Source organism: Anabrus simplex, chromosome 2, assembly GCF_040414725.1.
Source record: "Anabrus simplex isolate iqAnaSimp1 chromosome 2, ASM4041472v1, whole genome shotgun sequence".
NCBI classification, from domain to species: domain Eukaryota; kingdom Metazoa; phylum Arthropoda; class Insecta; order Orthoptera; family Tettigoniidae; genus Anabrus; species Anabrus simplex.
Genome location: NC_090266.1, coordinates 1198440125 through 1198460754, shown reverse-complemented (window position 1 = coordinate 1198460754; position 20630 = coordinate 1198440125). Strand labels below are relative to the sequence as shown.

General features: G+C 40.7%; 1 protein-coding gene across 2 annotated transcripts in view; it reads right to left on the bottom strand.

The window, feature by feature from the left end:
* LOC136864792 (cyclin-dependent kinase 12) overlaps positions 1-20630 on the bottom strand; it is a 461166-nt gene that overhangs the window by 36831 nt on the left and 403705 nt on the right. For both annotated transcript variants that reach the window (XM_067142182.2, XM_067142183.2), the window contains one exon: positions 13227-13620. In XM_067142182.2, the coding sequence (XP_066998283.2) occupies positions 13227-13620 (394 nt within the window). The remainder of the gene's footprint in view (positions 1-13226; positions 13621-20630) is intronic.

Genomic DNA, 20630 nt, shown 5'->3' with positions numbered 1-20630 from the left:
AACGTAAGTCCTTCATTGTATTAATACTTGTAAATTTATTTTTTGTCATTACTGGTTCATGTTAACAGTAAACTCTCTATCACTGACAAGGTTATGCAACGTAAACAATATTGTACATATATAAGCATCTTTTAAGTGATTTGATAGAATCTGAGGATGTTCTTGTAGAACGAAACATGTCATTCTTTGTATAATAGTGTGTATTTTTACAGGTATGTTTGTAGTGTTATAAGATCTTCATCTAGCATTACTTTCCGAATATCAGGACCCGTGAACACGCCCTCCTCCAACTTAGTATCTGACAAGTTGGGGGACTTGTTACATAGATATTTGAAACAGTTGCTACACCTACAGTACGTGATGCTTTGACAAATTGCTTCATTATACCCAGTTTGAGGTGCAGAGGTGGCAAGAGTATTCTGCCTCTTTCCACTAGAGGGTCACACTTGATATTTTGTCCCCTGGAACCAATTCCAACCTTTGGGGCCACTGCTTTTGCATATTATATTGTATATTATAATAAACACTAAAACACCATATGAAAGTCAGAATATCAATCAGAAAATTATTATATCATCATTAAATTTCATTACCATTAATTATAAATTTATGTGATTTGTGCAAAAACTGTGGGTGATATGGTGTTTTCAGTATCATTTTCGAATTCAGGAGGTCGAAATACATAAAGAACGCCTACATTTTTGAAAAACGTTTGTGACCTTAAAATTTGTTGCATGTGTAATTGGTCCTATATTTTTCAATGACCACTTGAATTCAGATGTGTATGAGAAGAACAATTTTGCATCCATTTTTTAATGAACTGACATTGGAAGAAAAGTATTATAGGTATTCTCAACAGGACGGTACCCCAGCCCATACTGCTCTTAAATCTACAGACATTTTAAATCCAAGTTTTGATGACCAGTTAATCAGTACAGGTTTATGGCCCTCTATATCAGCTGACCTAACTTTCTGTTACTATCATTATCTTCGGGAAACCCTAAGGGGCACTGTTAACTAAAATAATCCTCGTATTATAGACGAACTGAAGGCTGAAATAACCCATGCAATACATTCCATCAACGAAGTGGGATTACAGAAAGTGGCATATAATTTGTTTAAACATGAGGCATGCCTTACTGCGGAAGGAGGCCATTTTCAACAGTCTTCTTCTTCTTCTTCTTCTTCTTCTTCTTCTTCTTCTTCTTCTTCTTCTTCTTCTTCTTCTTCTTCTTCTTCTTCTTCTTCTTCTTCTTCTTCTTCTTCTTCTTTGTCCATTCCCTTTTCCAGATCCTTTCTGGGTAGGGTAGTGCACCAAAGCCCTGCACCTTACTCAATCCTTCCACCATTCCTCTTCTAGTACTTTAGTGCTATCGAATCCTCTATTTACAAAACAGTCCACAACAGAGCTCCTCCATCTCATTTTAGGCTGTCCCCTAGGCCTCTTTGCAGTCCCTGTATCCATGAATGTTCTCTTTGGTATTCTCTTCTGGCATTCTCATCATGTGTCCAAACCATTTTAGCTTTGCTATATCAATCTCTTCTTGAAGTTTACACACTTCCACGCTTCTCCTTATTTCCTCATTTCATATTCTACCTCATCTTGTCTTTCCCTGTTTGCTCCTCAAGAACCTCATTTCAGTTGCTTGTATCTTACTTTGGTTCCGCTTAGTCAACGTCCAGGCTGCTGAAGCACAGGTCACTATAGGTTTATAATAGGATGAGTATAAAATTTTCTTACACTTCATTGGCACATCTTTGTTCCATACAATGCGCCTCACACACTGGTAGAAACTTGCAAACTGCTGTATTCTTAAGTCAATTTCTCCATCCAAATGTTCATCTTGTGACATCATGCTGCCCAAATATTTAAAATTTTTCACTACTTCAAGAGGTTCATTTCCTATTTTTATCACTCCACTGGATATTCTGTTACCTCTTGTCATGATCAAAGTCTTGCTTTTCACAGTATTAATCTTCATTCCAAAATTTCTTATCTCCTCATTCCATACATCAACTTGTGTCTGTACTTCCTCTTCATTATCTCCCCAAACTACGATTTCATCAGCAAAGAGCTTAGACTTGACTTGCTCGCCCATCATCTTCTCCTTGATATTATGTAGAATTCTATCCATGATGATAATGACGAGTAAGGGAGACAGTACACTTCACTGTCTTAAGCCCCTCTCAACTCTGAACCATTCAGTTTGACCCACTTTGGTTCTAACACAGCTTTCACAATTTTGATACAATGCTATTATAATCTGCATTGTTTCATTCTCAATCTGTCTCTCTGCCAATGTTTTCCATACCAAATTCCTTGGGACACTGTCATATGCCTTTTCAATATCTAGAAATGTTACTACACATCTTTTCCATATTCCTAATACCTTTCCATTATTTGACGCAATGTAGGGTCAAATGTGGACCTGCCTCTTCTGAATCCATGCTGGTGTTCTGCCAATTTTCCCTCTACTTTGTCTCTTATTTGTTTATCCAAGATCCTTCCAAAGACCTTAGCTGTATGAGGTATCAGTGTCACTCCTCTGTAATTTTCACATTGCTTCCTGTCTCCTTTCTTAAAAATTGGTATAATGACTTTTTCGTCTACTCTTTTGGAAGAGTATTTTCTCTCCATATCACTCCGAAGTGTCTATACAACCACTGTGGACCAACTGCTCCTGCTTCTATTACCATTTCTATGGTGACCTCATCAATTCTAGCTGCCTTGCCTCGTTTTCCTTATCTTCACCTGCACTAAATCTGGCTCTTCGATTTCTCCTTGTATCGAGGTATTTTGCATGTTGTAAAGCTGTTCCAAGTATTATCCCCCCCCTCTGCAATATATCCTGCTTCTGTGTCATCACGTCCTCCTGTTCATTTTTAATGAAGTTAGCACCTTCACCTGAGTTTTTCTTCTTTTTTACCCACTGGAATAGATCTTTTTGCTTCCAGTTATATCTTTTTGCAGAGATGCAGTGAATTTTTGCCAGCATTTCTTTTTCTCTTCTTGAACCACCTTGTAGCACTCCTTCTTGCAGTGCCTGTATTCTGTTTTGCATTCTGTAGTTCTGTTTCTCAGCCATCTTTTCCAAGCTTGTTTCTTCTGTTTAACTATATCTTTTACCCTGTCATTCCACCAGCATGATTCTTGATCTTTCTTCCTTCCTGATACTCTTCCACAGGACTTTTCTGCAGACTCCACCATGACTGTTTTAAAGTACGCCCATTCTTCTTCAACTCTCCTGATGTCTTCCTTAGGTATACTTGTTTTAATGTGTGTCTGGAACTCCTCATTTATTTCCTTCACCTGCAATTTCCATGCCCTTAGCTTTCTCTGCCTAATCTCAGTCATCTTTTGTATCTATCCCATCTTTAACTTAGCTATCACAACTCTGTGATCTCCTTCAAAAGATTCACTTGGGAGGGCTGTTACATCTACCAACATTTTCCTGTTACCTTTCTCAACCAAAATGTAATCTATCAGAGTTTTGGTTTTGTTATCCGATCTTGTTATCTTCTGACTGTTTTTCTTTTGAAACCATGTGTTACCAATGATCAGCTCATTTCTTCTACATAAGTTTACCAAAATATCTCCAGCCTTGTTTCTCTTCCCATATCCAAATGGCCCTATAATCTCTTCATCTCTTTTTCTTTCCTGACCTACTTGGGCATCCATGTCTCCTACGATCACAACTTGTTTGTCCTATATGGCCTTCCAGATATTTAAGGTATTCCTCTAGATCCATATCTTTATTTCCTGTTTGTGGAGTATAGTCTTGAATTATATCTGTAACACCAGATTCAAGTCTCAATCTGACCTTAATCAACCTGTCATTTATTTTCAACAGTATCTGAAATAAATGGTGAGTAAAATATCTGCATACATTTACAGTATTAATAATAATAGTCTATTTAAATTTTGGGGATTATTTTATGCTGCAGTTGCTAAATATCTTGATTTGCCAGTAGTGACAGAAGACAACCTCCGCAGGAAAGTATAAACCAGGTTCCGTAGTGATCTGGTTTCTTTGTTTTGTCACCCGTCACCTGGCTTCCAACGCTACAGTTGAGAGAGCTGGAAGCTGGCCAGTGGTAGAATGATCCAAAGATTCCTCAAAAAATGAGAGCAGTGTACAATTCTACTTCCTATATTTATCAATGATGAACAGTGCTAATGTTATTTTTATATTTCTGTCCTCCAGTATACTTACTGATATGGTTGTTTTATATCTTCCTTTGGCTCTAGGTCACCAATAAAAAGTTGCAAAAAAGAATATTCAAGCTGGACTGAGTGACTCAGATGGTTAAGGTGCTGGCTTTCTGAGCCCAAGATGGCATGTTCGATTTTGGCTCATTTCGGTGGTGTTTGAATGTAAAGAAAACCTTTTATTCCTTAAAGAATATAAATTTCATGTCCCACCTATTCAATACTTCATTACATTATTCGTGTTCAAATATTCATTATATAAAACCTAGAACAAGCTTTGGCTCATTCTGGGCCACCTTCAGCTAGAAAAAGTGCCTTATTTATGAGTATTTACAAAATGTTCATATTTAAAATTGGCGTGTTATAATATATTGTACATACTCAAAAGTATAACAATAATTAAAAAGATGCATGGATAAATAATTTGAATGTGCTCAAATACATCAGCCCAATGTCGGTAGATTTACTGGCATGTAAAAGAATTCCCACAGGACAAAATTCTGCTACCTCTGCATCTCCATAAACCGTAAAAGTAGTTAGTGGGACGTAAAACGAATAATATTAAAATTATAATAGCAAATGAAATTTCCTTTGGGGAAGAGTGTTTTACAATTCAGGTATGTATGAGAGAACAATTTTGCATCCATTGTGTTTCTGTAGTGCAGAGGCACCATATTATTGCTTACAATAGTTGCAATGTATTGATCATAATGTATACTTCTCAGAAGGCATGAACAGTGAAACTTTGTTAGTGCATCTGAAGTCCCAATTCTCATCATACTAAATCTAATAAAAAAATACCTCACTTATCACATCTTAAATGTGCGCTATTACTGCTGAGTGCAATCACATTTTTCCTAGTCCTGAAAATGTTGTCATCCCTTGTGAAAGGAACATGATTTCCAACTCGGGTAAGAGCCCTCGCTACAGTTGCGTCACGAGAAAAGGCCTTGAATAACCTAAACTTCACAGGATAAGTTGTACCTTCGGAGAGCAAGCTGTTAGCCTCAAATTTGTTCATTTTTGCTTGTATTTCCCATTCCATTCAGAGGTTAGAAATTTGTGTCAAGTGATACAGTGAATGGTAGCAAATATTTGTCGCATGATTGCCTACATCGGGATTCAGAACATAACTGTGTGAAGTTAACTAGCGTAGTACGTATTTGGCTTGAGGTAGCCTAGTTATGGATACAGAAAAAGTCGTGAAATTCCTTACTAATGAAGACAAAATTAAAATCTTTCAGGAAGTGGACTGGCATCCGCATCTTTAAGTGTGCAGATTTGGTATGAATGTTGAAACTCACACCTTTGAGTTTTGATTCAATCACTCGAGTTAGTCGAAATTTTGTAGGATAAAAATTGGCAGCCAAAGTCATTCTGTTGCAGTTGCACAAGGTCTAGTGTGACCAGAAAATAATGTTTAATAACCCCCTGGTCCAAAATAGAAGGCTTCTACTAACATTTGTTTTAGAAATAGTGTGATCTGCAATGATATGTTGATATTTCTATGGAACCCCATGCAAATGTTTTTGTATATGTTGTCTGGTGGTTTTCACACCTTTCAGTGCACTGCTTTTATTTTATAAGCCCCAGTGGATTACATTTTCAAATTTGTTCTCTCGTGTTTTTTCACATCATTCAGTACTCTTTCATCTTTTGAAACGGCAGATATAGTTTTCACTGTACCCACAGATATGACGTAAAATGCCCTGATATCCGGAAAAATCGTACTAGTGTTTCTATATCACTGTTGGATAGCTTTTATTCATGTATTCAGAAGTACGTTTTCTCGCATAACACAGTCTTTTTCCTTGTCCCCTGCAGAAATGTCTTAACAAGGTTTTACTGTAACTACAACGCCTCTAATAACAATGTTGTCTATCGTGGTGGTGGCATTGAAACTGATACTATTTAGGGGCCGATGACCCTAGATGTTAGGCCCCTTTAAACAACAAGCATCATCATCATTACCTTCTTCATCATCATCATCATCATCATCATCATCACTGATACTATCTTGCAAAAGATTCACAAGCAAAACCCATCGTCTGTGCCAAAACACTGTGCATATGATCTTCTGATTGGTCAACCTCAGATTGGCTATGGTCTTTTGTGGCCATGATGTATGCCTCTACTCTATGCACTTTAGGCAAAAACTTTTTATTCCTGGAGAGAGAACTTAACATGAAGTTGTGTATTTACACGTTTCATGTATTTATAAGGTTAAAAATGGTGGTGCTTTAGTGCCAAAAATGCCTAAATTGACATTAAAACCTATATTTGCCTATGATCGATCCCTAAATTGAGGATATCCTGATAATCTCTCATGTTAGAATCAAAGAACCAGCACATATAAATAATAATGGCTTAAATAAGGCATGTTAAAAAAGCTTTTAATTTATTCTAAGAAACTAAAACATTTGCTGATTCATTTTCAGTATCTGGAACAGTATATTCTTGAAATAATTTTCAAGAAAAATCATAAAAGCGGGAAGCTGTAAATCACACTCCCTGGAAGTCCTTAATCACCTCCCGCACTAAACACATCCATAGTCTGTGTGTTCATTGTTCTGCTACAAAGAAAAATCATTTCATTTTGTGGGAACATTTCAGTGTTTCCATTTGGTCAGTGTGTTCATTATGCAGGAAGGGTCAGCTTCCAAGTCATCTCTAATTAAACAGTGGTTACAGGAGGTTCCCCACTTCACAATGGATGGTAAAATTATATTCTACCGGGCGAGTTGGCCGACCAGTTAAGGGCACACATCTGTGAGCTTGTATCCGGGAGATAGTGGGTTCGAATCCCACTGTTGGCAGCTCTGAAGATGGATTCCCGCGGTTTTCCATTTTCACACCAGGCAAATGCTGGGGCTATACCTTAATTAAGGCCACGGCCGCTTCCTTCCAACTCCTAGCCCGCTCCTATCCTATCATCGCCATAAGACCTATATGTGTCAGTGCAACGAAAACCCACTAGCAAAAAAAAATTATATTCTGTGACATTTACAACAGAGAAATGAATGAATTTGTTTTATTTTTCCCCTAATGAGTCATTAACAGTTTAACAAAATAAAAATTGTATTTAAATTGATGCCTATTAAAATATATAAAATTGATGCTGCCTACAATATATTTTTAGATTTTTTTTTTTTGAAAGCCTATTTTAGGCACCCACAACAACACTTTTAGCACCTAAAAATCTGAGGTCTAGTCATCATCCTCCATGTTTTACTGTGTCAAAAACTACTGTACTGCACATACACTTCATTTTGACATCTTTTGTAAGCAAGCATGGAACCTGGCTGTCACAAAATTTACAGTATTTCAGTTTAGTGATGGTTCTTGTTGTTTAAAGGGGCCTAACATCTAAGGTCATTGGCCCCCAATGGTACGAAATGGACATGATATGATAATTAAAAATTTAAAATGTCTCAACTGACTAGAATTTAAAACAAATGATGATGAACAATGATTGTGAGTTTAAAATAATCAGTGGATCTAATTCGCAATGCCTTATTTTTGGTGAAATGATAGATGATACATTACTGAGGAATAAGACATTGCCTTAAAATGCAAAAATATATCATGCACATTACTATTCTTAAAAAAATAATATTAAAATACACAAACAACAAACTAAAACAGTCAATTTAATAAAACTTAGTAAACAACAATATAACGACTAATACAAAACATTAAGTTTATACGCGATAAAACAAACCATTATCCCTCATAAAACGGATGACAAGGTCTACTGACTGCTCGTCATTTCACAGAATGAGGGAGAATGTCTCGGGAGTTTTAGACTACGGCATAGATCTACCCGGTCCACGCACTCCGTAAGGATGTGTACCACGGTAAGATGTTCGCAGCAAGTACACATCGGAGGGGGTTCTCCTATCAGTAAATACGAGTGTGTTACTATACCGTTGCCGATACAAAGATGACATAATACCACTGCTTCCCTCCGAGAAGCCCGAAGGGAAGTCCTCCATACGTTTGTTGTACCTTTTATCGCTGTCAACTTATTTGGAAGTGGAGTGGCTTGCTATTCCATTTCCCAATGGTACATAACCAACTGTCTCAGCTGAGAGTGAATATCACTTGCTGGAACCTTGTAAGGCAACGGGGGCAATGTAACAGCCTTCTTGGCAGCCTTATCAGCTAACTCGTTTCCCTCTATACCCATGTGCCTTGGGAGCCACATAAACGTGATTCTGGTGCCGGCATCCGAACACCCGGCCAGCAGGTCCTGGATCTGTTGCACCAGAGGGTACCCAGGAAAACCTGTATCCCTAGACTCTAGCAAGCTCGAGGTGTCTGTACACACCAGAAAGTTTCGGGGCTCATCGGTCAGTACGTAAAGCAGAGCTTCACAGATAGCACAGAGCTCTGATGTGTACATACTACAGGTTTCTGAGAGAGAAAAAAGAAACCTATCATTGTCGACAATGAACGCACAGCCCACTTTCGTTCCCACCCTCGAACCATCCGTGTAAACGACGACTGAATCAGGATACCGGCCAACAACGGAGAGAAAGAACCTCCGATAAATCAAGGGCTCCGTGTATTCCTTCAGGCCAATGTGCAGATCCAGGATTATTTCAGGTTGTCGTATTATCAACAGAGGTACCTCACTTGGTTGCCTGACAAGATAGGGATTCAAAGGTACATCAAACAAACTGTGACTGTTATCCAAGCATATTCCAACCAGCCGCGTTGCTCGAGGATAAGCAGCATACAGCCGACGGTTTCCATTGTGGAATATGCAAGGATAGCTTGTGTGAAGTGGCATCTATCGCAAATTTGCAGCATAGGACAGAAGCATTTGCTGGCGCCTCAGGTGTAAAGGCGGCAAACCAGATTCAGCAAGCAGGCTGGCGATGGGGCTTGCGCAAAAAGCTCCCATTGCCAACCTAACCCCGCTGTGGTGGATGCTATACAGTTTCTCAAGGACGCATTGCCTTGCTGATCCATATGCTGCACTGCCATAGTCTAACCTCAATAAAATCTGTGCCCTAAAAGACTGTATGAGCACTGTGCGGTCAGCCCCCTCCCCCCCACAAGTAGTGCTGCTAAGAAATTTTAAAATATTCAACTTCTTAGTACATTGCACTTTTAATTCCCGCACGTGTGGCTCCCATGATAATTTGCTATTGAAAAGGAGCCCAAGAAATCGATAAGTGTCAACTACAGAAAGAGCGATATTCCCTAAATAAAGCTCAGGATGCGAGTGAAGAGTGCGCTTCTGGCAAAAGTGTACAACAGTGGTCTTTGTGGTTGAAAACCAAAAGCCATGTTCGAAAGTCCACCATTCCACTCTCCTAATTGCTTGCTGCAATTGTCGCTCAGCGACTGCCATATTGTGCAAGCCATAAAGCAGAGCAAAATCGTCCACATATAGCAATGGTATTACTGCTGAACCAGCAGCAGCGACAATACCGTTTATGGCAATCACGAGCAGAGTGACACTAAGAACCAATCCCAGTGGGACTCCATTTTCCCGAACATGGTATTGCAAATATGCTCTCCCAACTCGGACACGGAATAGACGGAGGGAAAAAAACTTTGCAATAAATACCGGCACTTACCTCAGAATGCCCACTGATGCAGGACTGAAAAGATACCATAAAGCCATGTGGTGTAACAGGCCTTTTCTAAGTCAAAGAAAACAGCCACTAAATTATGTGTGTGGAGAAATGCATCCTGGATAGAACTCTCCAGGCATACCAAGTGGTCAGTGGTCGAGCAAGCAGCTCGAAAACCACATTGGTACTTGGAAAAAGGTCCTTTTTTTTTTTCTCCAGACATCACACAAGTAGGCGATTTACCATCCTCTCAAATAGCTTACACAAACAGTAAGACAAATAGGTCTGTAACTTCCTGCATACTTAGGATTTTTGTCAAGCTTCAGGACAGGAATAACTATGCCCTCTCGCCAATGAGACGGAAACTCATCCCCTATCGAGATTTGGTTGTTCACACGACGGAGATATAACAGACGATCATCACTAAGGTGTTTCAACATCTGGTTATGGACAATGTCCGGTCCGGGAGACATGTCCTTGCAAAGTGCCACAGCGCTGCGGAGTTCCCACTCCGTAAAGGGCACGTTATAGTCCTCTGAAGCACGAGTGGCGAAACTGAGGTGATGACGTTCTGCCTCCCGCTTCAGAGTGAGGAAATCATGATGGTAACTCCCAGAGCTAGACACATCCTCAAAATGACTGACTAAAGAGTGGTTTAGTGGTGATACTGCCAGCAATGGAAATTCCTGGTACTGAAGATGATCCATGTATAGCCGAAATACATCGAAGTTTGGTCCACACTTGAAATGACTGTGTATGTGACGTCATAGATGACACCTATCTCCCCCACAAAACTTTCTTACTCTGCCGAAGAAGAACTTGCGCCTTAGCATCGAGTATTTTAAATGTTACCAAGTTGGCCACAGTAGGCTGCCTACGATAGCATTTATGACCGCAACAGCGGTCTTTGATAGCTGCTGCAATTTCTTCGTTCCACCAAGGAACGAGTTTTCTGTGAGGAGTCCCTGAAAACGATGGAATGGACTCCTCAGCAGCTGCAAGAATAACTTGTGTTATGTAAGTTATATCGCCATCGCCTGGTCACATCGTTAAAGACAGCTAGTGATGTTAACTTTGGCCAATCGGCATGTTTGAGAATCCACTGAGGAGGAGACTCGACGGATTTCTGTTTCAACAAAGTAAGAACAATGGGAAAGCGGTTACTGTCACTGGGATAAACCTGCCTTCGAGCTTTTCCTCTTTGCTCACAGGAGCAACTGCCAACTTCAGTGCAGCGATCTTCTGGGAAGGTGTTAAAGTTGTAAATGACAAACCTGGGAGAGAATCTGCTATCATGCTGAAGTCTAGTGTCTTGGCTGGGGCATTCAGAGAATTGAACTTACAGTGCGCTTCCTGGTAGGAAAGACCATCCAGGGTCTTGATCTCCTGGATCATCTTCTCACTCAGGTATACTGGACAGTTCCAATCTCGAGGAAAATGAAGACCAGGGCAGTTAGCGTACCTATATGGAGTTGTGTACTCTTCCACGTCATGAGCTTCTCTTCCACACGACCGCACATAGATGAATTAGAACAACGAGATACAATGTGTCTGAATTGCTGGCATTGATAGCACCGCATAGGAGGTGGGATGTACGGTCTCGCATCGCAATGATAGGTTGTTACCTTGACTTTCTCTGGCAACACTAACAATTTGAAGGAGACTATGAATGCAACCGTGGCAATTTCTTCACCGTTGACTTTGCGCGTGATGCGCCGGACATGTGTCATGCCACGGTGCTTCGCGTCTTCCATCAATTCATCATCAGTGTTCAGAACGAGATCACGGTGGAAGATTACAGCACTAACCAGATTCAAGGTTTTGTGGTCTTCCACTTTGATGGGAATTTTGCCAAAGTGGTCCCACTTAAGCAACCGATTTGCTTGGAGCGCAGCACTCATCGTAAGAAGCAAACCACCATTGCGCATTTTCTTAAGAACCTCAGCCGTATACACCTTTGAAGTGTCGACTGAAAAGAATCGATTTCATCAGCTTGAAATCTTGCCCATCGGTACTGGTAGCAACCAGGAACCTAGGAAAGCTGAAATCCATACTAATATGCTGCGCTTGTTCCCAGGGGGTTGCCCCCTTAGGGAATCAAATGTTAAAGACTTGGGTAGTGAACTACCCGTGGCAAGCGGAAGTTGTTTCAACACCATGACCGAAATCATCCTTTCCGAATGCTAGCCACTCCGATCAGGGGCCTCTGTAACCGAACCAAGCAGTCAAGGCAATATCCACCTGGTCGTAGCAGGTACTGTCCGGGGTCCGATGTTAGACGATGCCTAATATAGAAAGACAGAGGCAATGGGCACTAGAACTCCCTTCCTCCAATGACCCACAATAGCATGTAACCCATAGCGTGTACAGAGTAACAAATATAGAGAAAAAAATAAACAATTAATAATAATAATAATAATAATAATAATAATAATAATAATAATAATAATAATAATAATAATAATAATAATAATAATATTTCCTTCTGGCATTCGGCTGTGCGGGGACCTGTGTTGTCAGGTGGATACTACTGCATGGGTACATGGCGCTCCCACCCGAAGGCTTCCCGGGTTCACCAGCGGGCTTTCGAGCGTAATCACACACGCAAGAGGCCCATCTCCGAGCAGCACGCACATCAAGAATTTCGAATCGGTCTACAATCAACCCTAAAAGAAATTAAGGAAGGGACCAATGGCCACATGAACCTTTTAGCCGCCTTCTACGACAGGAAGGGATTACCTGTGAATGTATTCAGCCCCTCCTATCCACAGGGTTCCAACACATGATACCAAACCACAATCCAAGTCCACGCCTAGGTCAGCCCTTTTGGTCGCCTCTTACGACAGGCAGGGGATACCGGGGGTGTATTCTTCGTCTGCGTCCCCCACCATAGGGAGTATATTCAGTTTGTCAGATAATTTCATGAAGCAGCAAAAGGGAAATGCATGGAAATTACACTCAAAGTGCTGACAGGATGAATAGTCTGTTTCCTCTAATATCTATTCCCTTGTACGGCACTAATCATTTCATCAGTCACCACAGCTGGTTGTCCACCGTGTTCCCCATCAGCCATTTGTCAAACTGTTCAACCCATCTCTGTACCACTGAGGCACTTGCGATCTGTTCTCCATACACTTAACCAATCAGACTGTGGACTTCAGCTGCCCACATATTTCGCACATTCAAAGACCGGATAACATACCGTACTTCATATGCTAGTTGAAGTTCTTTCTAAAGACTGCCCCCACTACACCATACAAGTTGGAAATGAAATAATTGACTACCTGCTTTGAAGTATTGAACAATTCATTTAAAATGTCAAAGGTAACAACAATCAACAATTCTTTAAAACCCTCAAAGATAGAAAGAAATTGATATAGGTATAGAACATTTGTTGCTAAAGAAAGATTTGTGTTATACGAACTTACCTCTTTGTTACAGTGCAGAGATAGCAACTGCTCAACAGATACTGGCAGCCTATTGACAAGAGCATGTGACAACGCAGACAACTGCCGCTGAATTGATGTAGGCTCCCCAAAGCTTCCAGATGCTGCTGAAGCTCCAGTTAATGGTGGAGTGTGAGACTCATCAGATTCTCTAGGAGATGATGTTCTGCAAGGCAACGGTGGCTTGGAAGTTGGAGTTAATGAACCATCTGTTGTACTCAACTGTTGTACAAATGGGGATGATGAGGTGTTCTGCTGTTTTTCTCTGGGTGATAAGCCCTCAACTTCCAAGTTAGCAGCTAACAGGGTGTGCTTGAAGCCTTCACCTGATCGTGACAAGAAGCCAGCAGCTTCCTTCTTCAGAGCTTTCGATGACCTAAATTAAAAACAAAATATTTATCTCTCAGACTTAGGCCTATACAATGTCTTTTATAAACATCAAACCAATTTAATATCAGAACTGATTCTGGCTACTGCAATACTTCTAGAGTCCCATTAAGTTATTTACAGTTTATAAATAGCAGACAATGAAAAGAAATTAGGTAATAGAAGACTGTAATGGTACAAATTCCTAATCCTTGGCTGCAGTAAGAACAACTGTTTTCCTGAAAAACATTTTAGCAAGCAAGACAAATGGTTGATATTTCACTGCTTTTCCCTTATATTGCACTAACTTCCTCCAGGCATATCCTGGAGAGCATAACAGGTGTTGGTGATAGTTGATTTCAGGAGGAAAAGAATGTGATAATAAGCCTCAAGCAAAATAGGCATGATATGAATGTGCAGTTAATGCTGAAGCCTATATTACAGGCAAACAAATGGGTGAAATTAACAGGTTAAACACATTAGTCTTATTTCATACAATTCCATACATGATGATGTGGCTGCATGAGGACAGTACCAGAAAGCTGTTCATTCCTTTTTTTAACAATGGTTTTACGTCGCAGCGACACATATAGGTCTTCTGGCGATGACAGGATAGGAAAGGGCTAGGAGTAAGAAGGAAGTGACCGTGGCCTTAATTAAGGTACAGCCACACCATTTGCCTGGTGTAAAAATGGGAAACAACAGAAAACCACCTTCAGGGCTGCCAACAGTGGGTTTTGAACTCACTATCTCTCAAATGCAAGCTCACAGCTGTGCACCCCTAACCGCACAGCCAACTAGCTCAGTGTTGTTCATTCCATAGGAGATAGTTGGTTTGATGGTAATGTTTGGAGGCTTGGATATGGACGAATGCTATCACATATGGAATGCAAGCTTATAATAAAAACCTTGGATTCAGATGAATCGTTATTTTTTTTACAATTTGCTTTACGTTGCATCGACACAGATAGGTCTTATAGCGAAGATGGAATAGGAAAGGGCTAGGAGTGGGAAGGAAGTGTCTGTGGCCTTAGTTAAGATACAGTCCCAGTCCCTGGTGTGAAAATGGGAAAACCATGGAAGAACATCTTCAGGACTGCCGACAGTGGAGTTTGAACCCACCATCTGCCGAATGGAACCTTACAGCTGCAATCATGATTTTATGACTATATTACTATGAATCACTATAACATGCAAAATTATAATCGCCATTAGGTATGTAAGTCATGGTTCACATGGAGAAAACAAACTTTTAAAATTTTATTCTTAAAGCCATTTAACATTGCACCAACACATATAGGTATTCACTGATGCTGGGATAAGGAAGGTAAAGGACTGGGAATGAAATGATCATGGCCTTAATTTAGGCTCTGCCCCAAAATTTACCTGGTGTGAAAACAGGAACCATAGAAAATAATCTTCAAAGTCATCAACAGAGAGGTTCAAAGTCACCAACAGAGAGGATTCAACCCAACGTCTCCCAAATCTAAGCTAACAGCTACATACCATGCAGCCAACTCACTCAGCGACCACCTTTCCATGGGGGACATTAGATACACGAGCAATTTTTCTGTAATGAATTCTTTTTGTTGTTCAACACACATTCACAGAATTACTAACTGGTTTCATAGAAGGCAGTTCGGATTTAGGAAAAGTTATTCCAGTGAAGCTCAACTTGTAGGATTCCAGCAAGATATTTTAGATTCGTGAGTTCAAACAGTTTTGCTGTTGACCTACCCAAGGCTTATAGGTTAGATCGTGGGACTACTGATGAAAATGGGGGTTATTGGACTAGACTAATGAGCGACTCAAGAGATTTTTTTTTTGCTAGGGGCTTTACGTCGCACCGACACAGATAGGTCTTATGGCGACGATGGGATAGGAAAGTCCTAGGAGTTAGAAGGAAGCGGCCGTGGCCTTAATTAAGGTACAGCCCCAGCATTTGCCTGGTGTGAAAACGGGAAACCACGGAAAACCATCTTCAGGGCTGCCGATAGTGGGATTCGAACCTACTATCTCCCGGATGCAAGCTCACAGCCGCGCGCCTCTACGCGCACGGCCAACTCGCCCGGTCTCAAGAGAATTAGGGTAGGTGAAGTGTTATCTCATCCTGTAATAATTAAGAAAGGGATCCCACAGGACATTATTAGTGGACCTTTATGTTTTCTTATACACTCATATTGATTTAAAAGAACAGAACACCTTGAAAGACTAGAGATAGGAAGTTCATATTCACAGGACATTAGTATGCTCATTAGTATGTTCTCCATAAACTGTTAGCATTACAGTCACCTAGGTTCAACATATGTCCTGTTGCCTAGTAGGAACTGGATCCTCCATGGGCACTGAAAACTTGTTCCATGCATGATGGCATTGGCGCGTATAAGGCACGAATGGTGTCCTGGGGTATAGCCATACATGCAGCATTCATCCGGTTCCACAGTTCATCTTAGGTGGTTGGCATTGGGTAACAGCGCCGCACCTGTCGTATCACCATCTCTCACACATTTTCTATTGGCGACAAGTCTAGTGATTTGGGCTGGCCAGGGCAACAGTCTGACAGACTATGACAACAAGAAGGCACGTGCTTGTGCAGCAAATGTGGTCGCTCATTGTCCTGCTGAAGTATGGCATCAGGGGTGTCGTGCAGAAAGGGTATAGGTATGGGTTGCAGGATGTCATTCACGTAGGTCAGACCGGTCACAGTGCCCTGGACACGCACCAACTGTAATTTGTGGTTGTATCCAATAGCACCCCACACCGTAAGGCCTTGAGTTGGCGCTGTATGTCTTGTACAAATGCAGTCAATGTGATGCCTCTCCCCCTGTCGGCGGCGATCCAAAATGCGACCATCATTTTCAAACAAACAGAACCTGGATTTATCCGAAAACACTGTATGCTGCCATTCCTGTCCGCAGTCATGTTGTTCCATACACCATTGCAGTCTAGCATGTTTATGCACATTAGTCAAAGGTAGGCGAACAAGTGGACGACGCACCGGTAATGCAGACCGTAATAAACGGCGATGGATTGTCACTCATGATAGCGCACGGTGTGTTATACTGTTCCGCCAGAGCCAAGGAGGACGCAAATCTGTCCTGCAATGCCATTCGGATGAGGTGTTGATCTTCTCGTGGGGTGGTCTTGGTGGTGCGACCAGACCCATCTCATCGTGTTCTACGCCCTTCTGTGAACCATTCTGTACACACCCGGTGCACTGCTGACACACTTCGTCCCACACAAGCAGCAATTTCCTGGATGGATGCATCACATTCTCTCATGCCAATAATGTGCCCCCTTTTAAACACACTTATTTGATGGTACGGTTCTCGCATACGTCTGCGAGGCATCCTGCACATCTGCTCAAGTCACACTGATGCTATGCCTTCGGTTTATTATAGAGACAATGAGAGCTACAGGCACGTTTTACCAGTCAGTGGTGGTGCGGCAAGATATCGATGTGGACCTTGAACCTGAGGGGCGACATGGTTCAAATGCTAATCATTTCTTCAGAACATATCCTGTGAATATGAACTACCTATCGCTAGTCTTTCAAAGTGTTCCAGTTTTTATGAACATGAGTGTATATAAATGATATGAGTAAAGAACTGAAATCACAGATAAGGCTATTTATAGATGATATACTGTGTAGAGTAGTAAATAAGTTACAGGATTGTGAGCAAATACAAAAATGACCTGGACAATGCTGTGAGATGGACGGCAGACAATGGTATGATGGCAAGCACGATGAAAAGCCAGGTTGTAAGTTTCACAAAGAGGAAAAGTCATCTCAGTTTTAATTACTGTGTTGATGGGGTGATAGCACATCGTGTGGATCACTGTAAGTATCTAAGTGTTAATATAAGGAGTGATCTTCATTGGGATTATAACATTAATGAATAATGAGTGAATAATACGCAAATTACGGTCCCCAGCAAATCAGGAGAGCAAAATTAAGTGAACTGTATACATATTAATATTAGGATATGATCCTGGTACAGACGTGCACATTAATGGTGTCCCGACGTAAACAATCAACACTGCCCCACTCCAGTACTGAAAAGAAGGGGAGAGAGTGAAGGAGTAGTATTGAAGGCCAATCCAGTACAAAACATGGGGGAAGAGAGTGAAGGGGTAGTGTCGAAGGCACAATGACTCACCTTCTCGCTTAACGCATTGCTGCATGGACTGCATGCGGACAGCCCGCTACAAGACTTTGTTGTAATCGAAATGGGCACAGTGACGGATGTATTGAAGTACAGCATTAGATTACCTACTCGTCCGGCCCCGCGGTGTACGGGGCAACGTATCCGGCCGCCCCAAGTTCGATTCCCGGCCGGGTCAGGGGGTTTTAATTGTAAATGACCCTGGCCTGGTGACTGCGTGTTTGTGTCGTCCTTAACGTTCCTCACATTCAACACTCAACACTTCCGAAATTCCAATTACATGCAGGTTCATATATTGTGCAAGTAGGGGCAAAAGAACTCTCTAGGTCGACGCCCCGAACAAATAGCATTTTAACATAAACAGTTAAAAAAAAAACCTTCTCTGATAATTACAGTATTAAGAGGTAAAGGAGGTTTTTAACCGAAAAGTATTTTATACTACAGTAGTTAGGAATATTTTGTAGCTGCGTTATATCGGGTCTACCAATCCTTCTTCACCTCGTTCTTGCCATATTTCTATCCATTTCCAAACTGTCTTAAGACCGCATGGTATTGCTTCTGCTATTGCTTGGGGGACCATGTGAGCCTCCCACATGCCAATAATACGGCCTCGATTCACCTGCGATAGGGTAGGAGCCATCTTATTACAATGTTACAGTATAACGCCGGAATACACACACTGTGTATTCAGCACTACATGTTCATTCCCTTCCCCTCCTTTTCAGTACTGGAGTGGGGCAGTGTTGATTGTTTATGTCGGTACACCATTAATGTGCGTGCGTGTACAAGTACATTTTACTGCCATTACTAAAATAATACACAAACAGAAGCACAATAAATAAATTGGCAAAAGCAACTAAGTGTTAAGTCTGCTGTTGAGTGCTGCATTGAGATGGATCGAATCTGCTGTGACTGAACATACTGGCCGCCATGAAATATACTTCCTTTTTTTCATAACTTCAAAGTATGGTATAACAGAACCGTGAATGACAGCAAATAAATCACTGCACTACAGTCGATATGTCTGCTTGAGAAAGGAAAAATGTATAGAAAATTACATTAAATGTTAAACATTGAAACAGGCAAAACTGAAAATGGTATAGTACATTAAATTACACTGTATTCTGACACTTTTGTGAGAGGGCACCATTTCACAATGGGCCGTTTAAACAGTTCCTTGGCTGTGCGGATGGTTACCAAATGAACCAAACTGTTGTCTCCAGGATGAACTTATTCAATCCCTGTGACTTTCCATTTTGTGGGGGTAGGTTGTCTTCTTGTACAACGACAAGCGTGCTAGGCACCACACTTGAAGAAAAACTGGACCATTTAGCCCGCTGCTGCAAATGGTGAAGATACTTACTGGACCACCTGGACCAAAATATGTGAAGTTGTTGCTGCAGAATCTCCCATCTGGACAACAAGATAAGCTTTACATTGCTTAGATCTTGCTGAGGTAAACTGGATAACGCTGTGCAAATTATAAAATGGCCAGGAGTGAGAACTTCAAAATCATTAGGAATGGATGAGGGAGAGATGAGTGGTCTGGAGTTCAGACAAGCTTCTATCTGACAAGTTAAAGTAATTAATTCCTCAAAGGTAGGACATAACATACCCATAACATGTCTGAGGTGATGCTTAACAGATTTGATACCTGCTTCCCATGAGTTTCCAAAGTGTGGTGTTCTTGGTGGGACGAAGCTCCCGTCGATACCTTCTCTGCTGGTGAAGTTCTGTACTTGGTTTCTCGTTTCTGCTGTGTCTAGAAGTTCTTGAATTTCCTTCTTGGCTCCAATGAAGTTAGTGCCGTGATCATTGTAGATCTTTCGCAAGTCCATGACGCGAGATAAATCTATTCAATGTTGTCATGAAAGCTCGCGTCGTCAGGCTGCTAACAACTTTGAGATGTACAGCTGTGGCAACTAGGCGCACAAACAGTGCTACATAACATTTATATCTTGTCTTGGACCTGAGAAAATCAGTGTTTACAAGAAATGGCCCTGCTTAGTCAATCACACAGTTCAAAAAACGGTTGAACTAACTCAACACAAATGTGCAGTAGTTGTCCCATTAGTTGATTTGATGGTTTCGACCTAAGTTCAAAATGCATCAAGCACTTATGAAATAGTTGTCTGACTTGTTCTATCACTCAAAATCTAGTATTTCTGCCTAAGGGAGTCCAGAAGAAGTTGACAACTAACATGGACTACTGTGTTCATGTTGATGCAAGTGTAATGGCCTATTATAACTTGGAAACAATTCTCTAAACCCATGGGCAAATAGTGAAAATATCAAGCTCAGTTAGTAGATGTTGTTATTATTATTATTATTATTATTATTATTATTATTATTATTATTATTATTATTTACGTAGATATGTACAGACTTTATTTGGTATAAATTGTGGTTGTATTATTTGTGTGTTGTATGATCTGTCTTGTGAACAAAACATGTGAGGTTATGTCATGATTCATCTGTTGTATGTATATTAATAAGAGTTAATTTAATGTAAGAACATGTAATTAATAGTATAGAATTTTTATTACCTGTAAATATGATGTATAAATCCAGTGTAATCTTTTGCAACATAGAGTAATAGTCCAGAACAACCCATCTTTGTCACTAGAGCTTTATAGAATGTTCCATTAATTTGTACATAGGTTATTGGAGATTCAAGTCGTTAGTGAAGTGCGTGAACTCATGTTGTGATTTTGTTGTGTTGGTAGTTTGTTGAGATGCTAATGTGGCAGTCTTCTTCTTCTTCTTCTTCTTCGCAGTGTTTTGTTCAAGATAGTGTGTGTGTATAACGTGTATATAATTTGTAAACAAAACAGTGTACACAATTGACAGCATC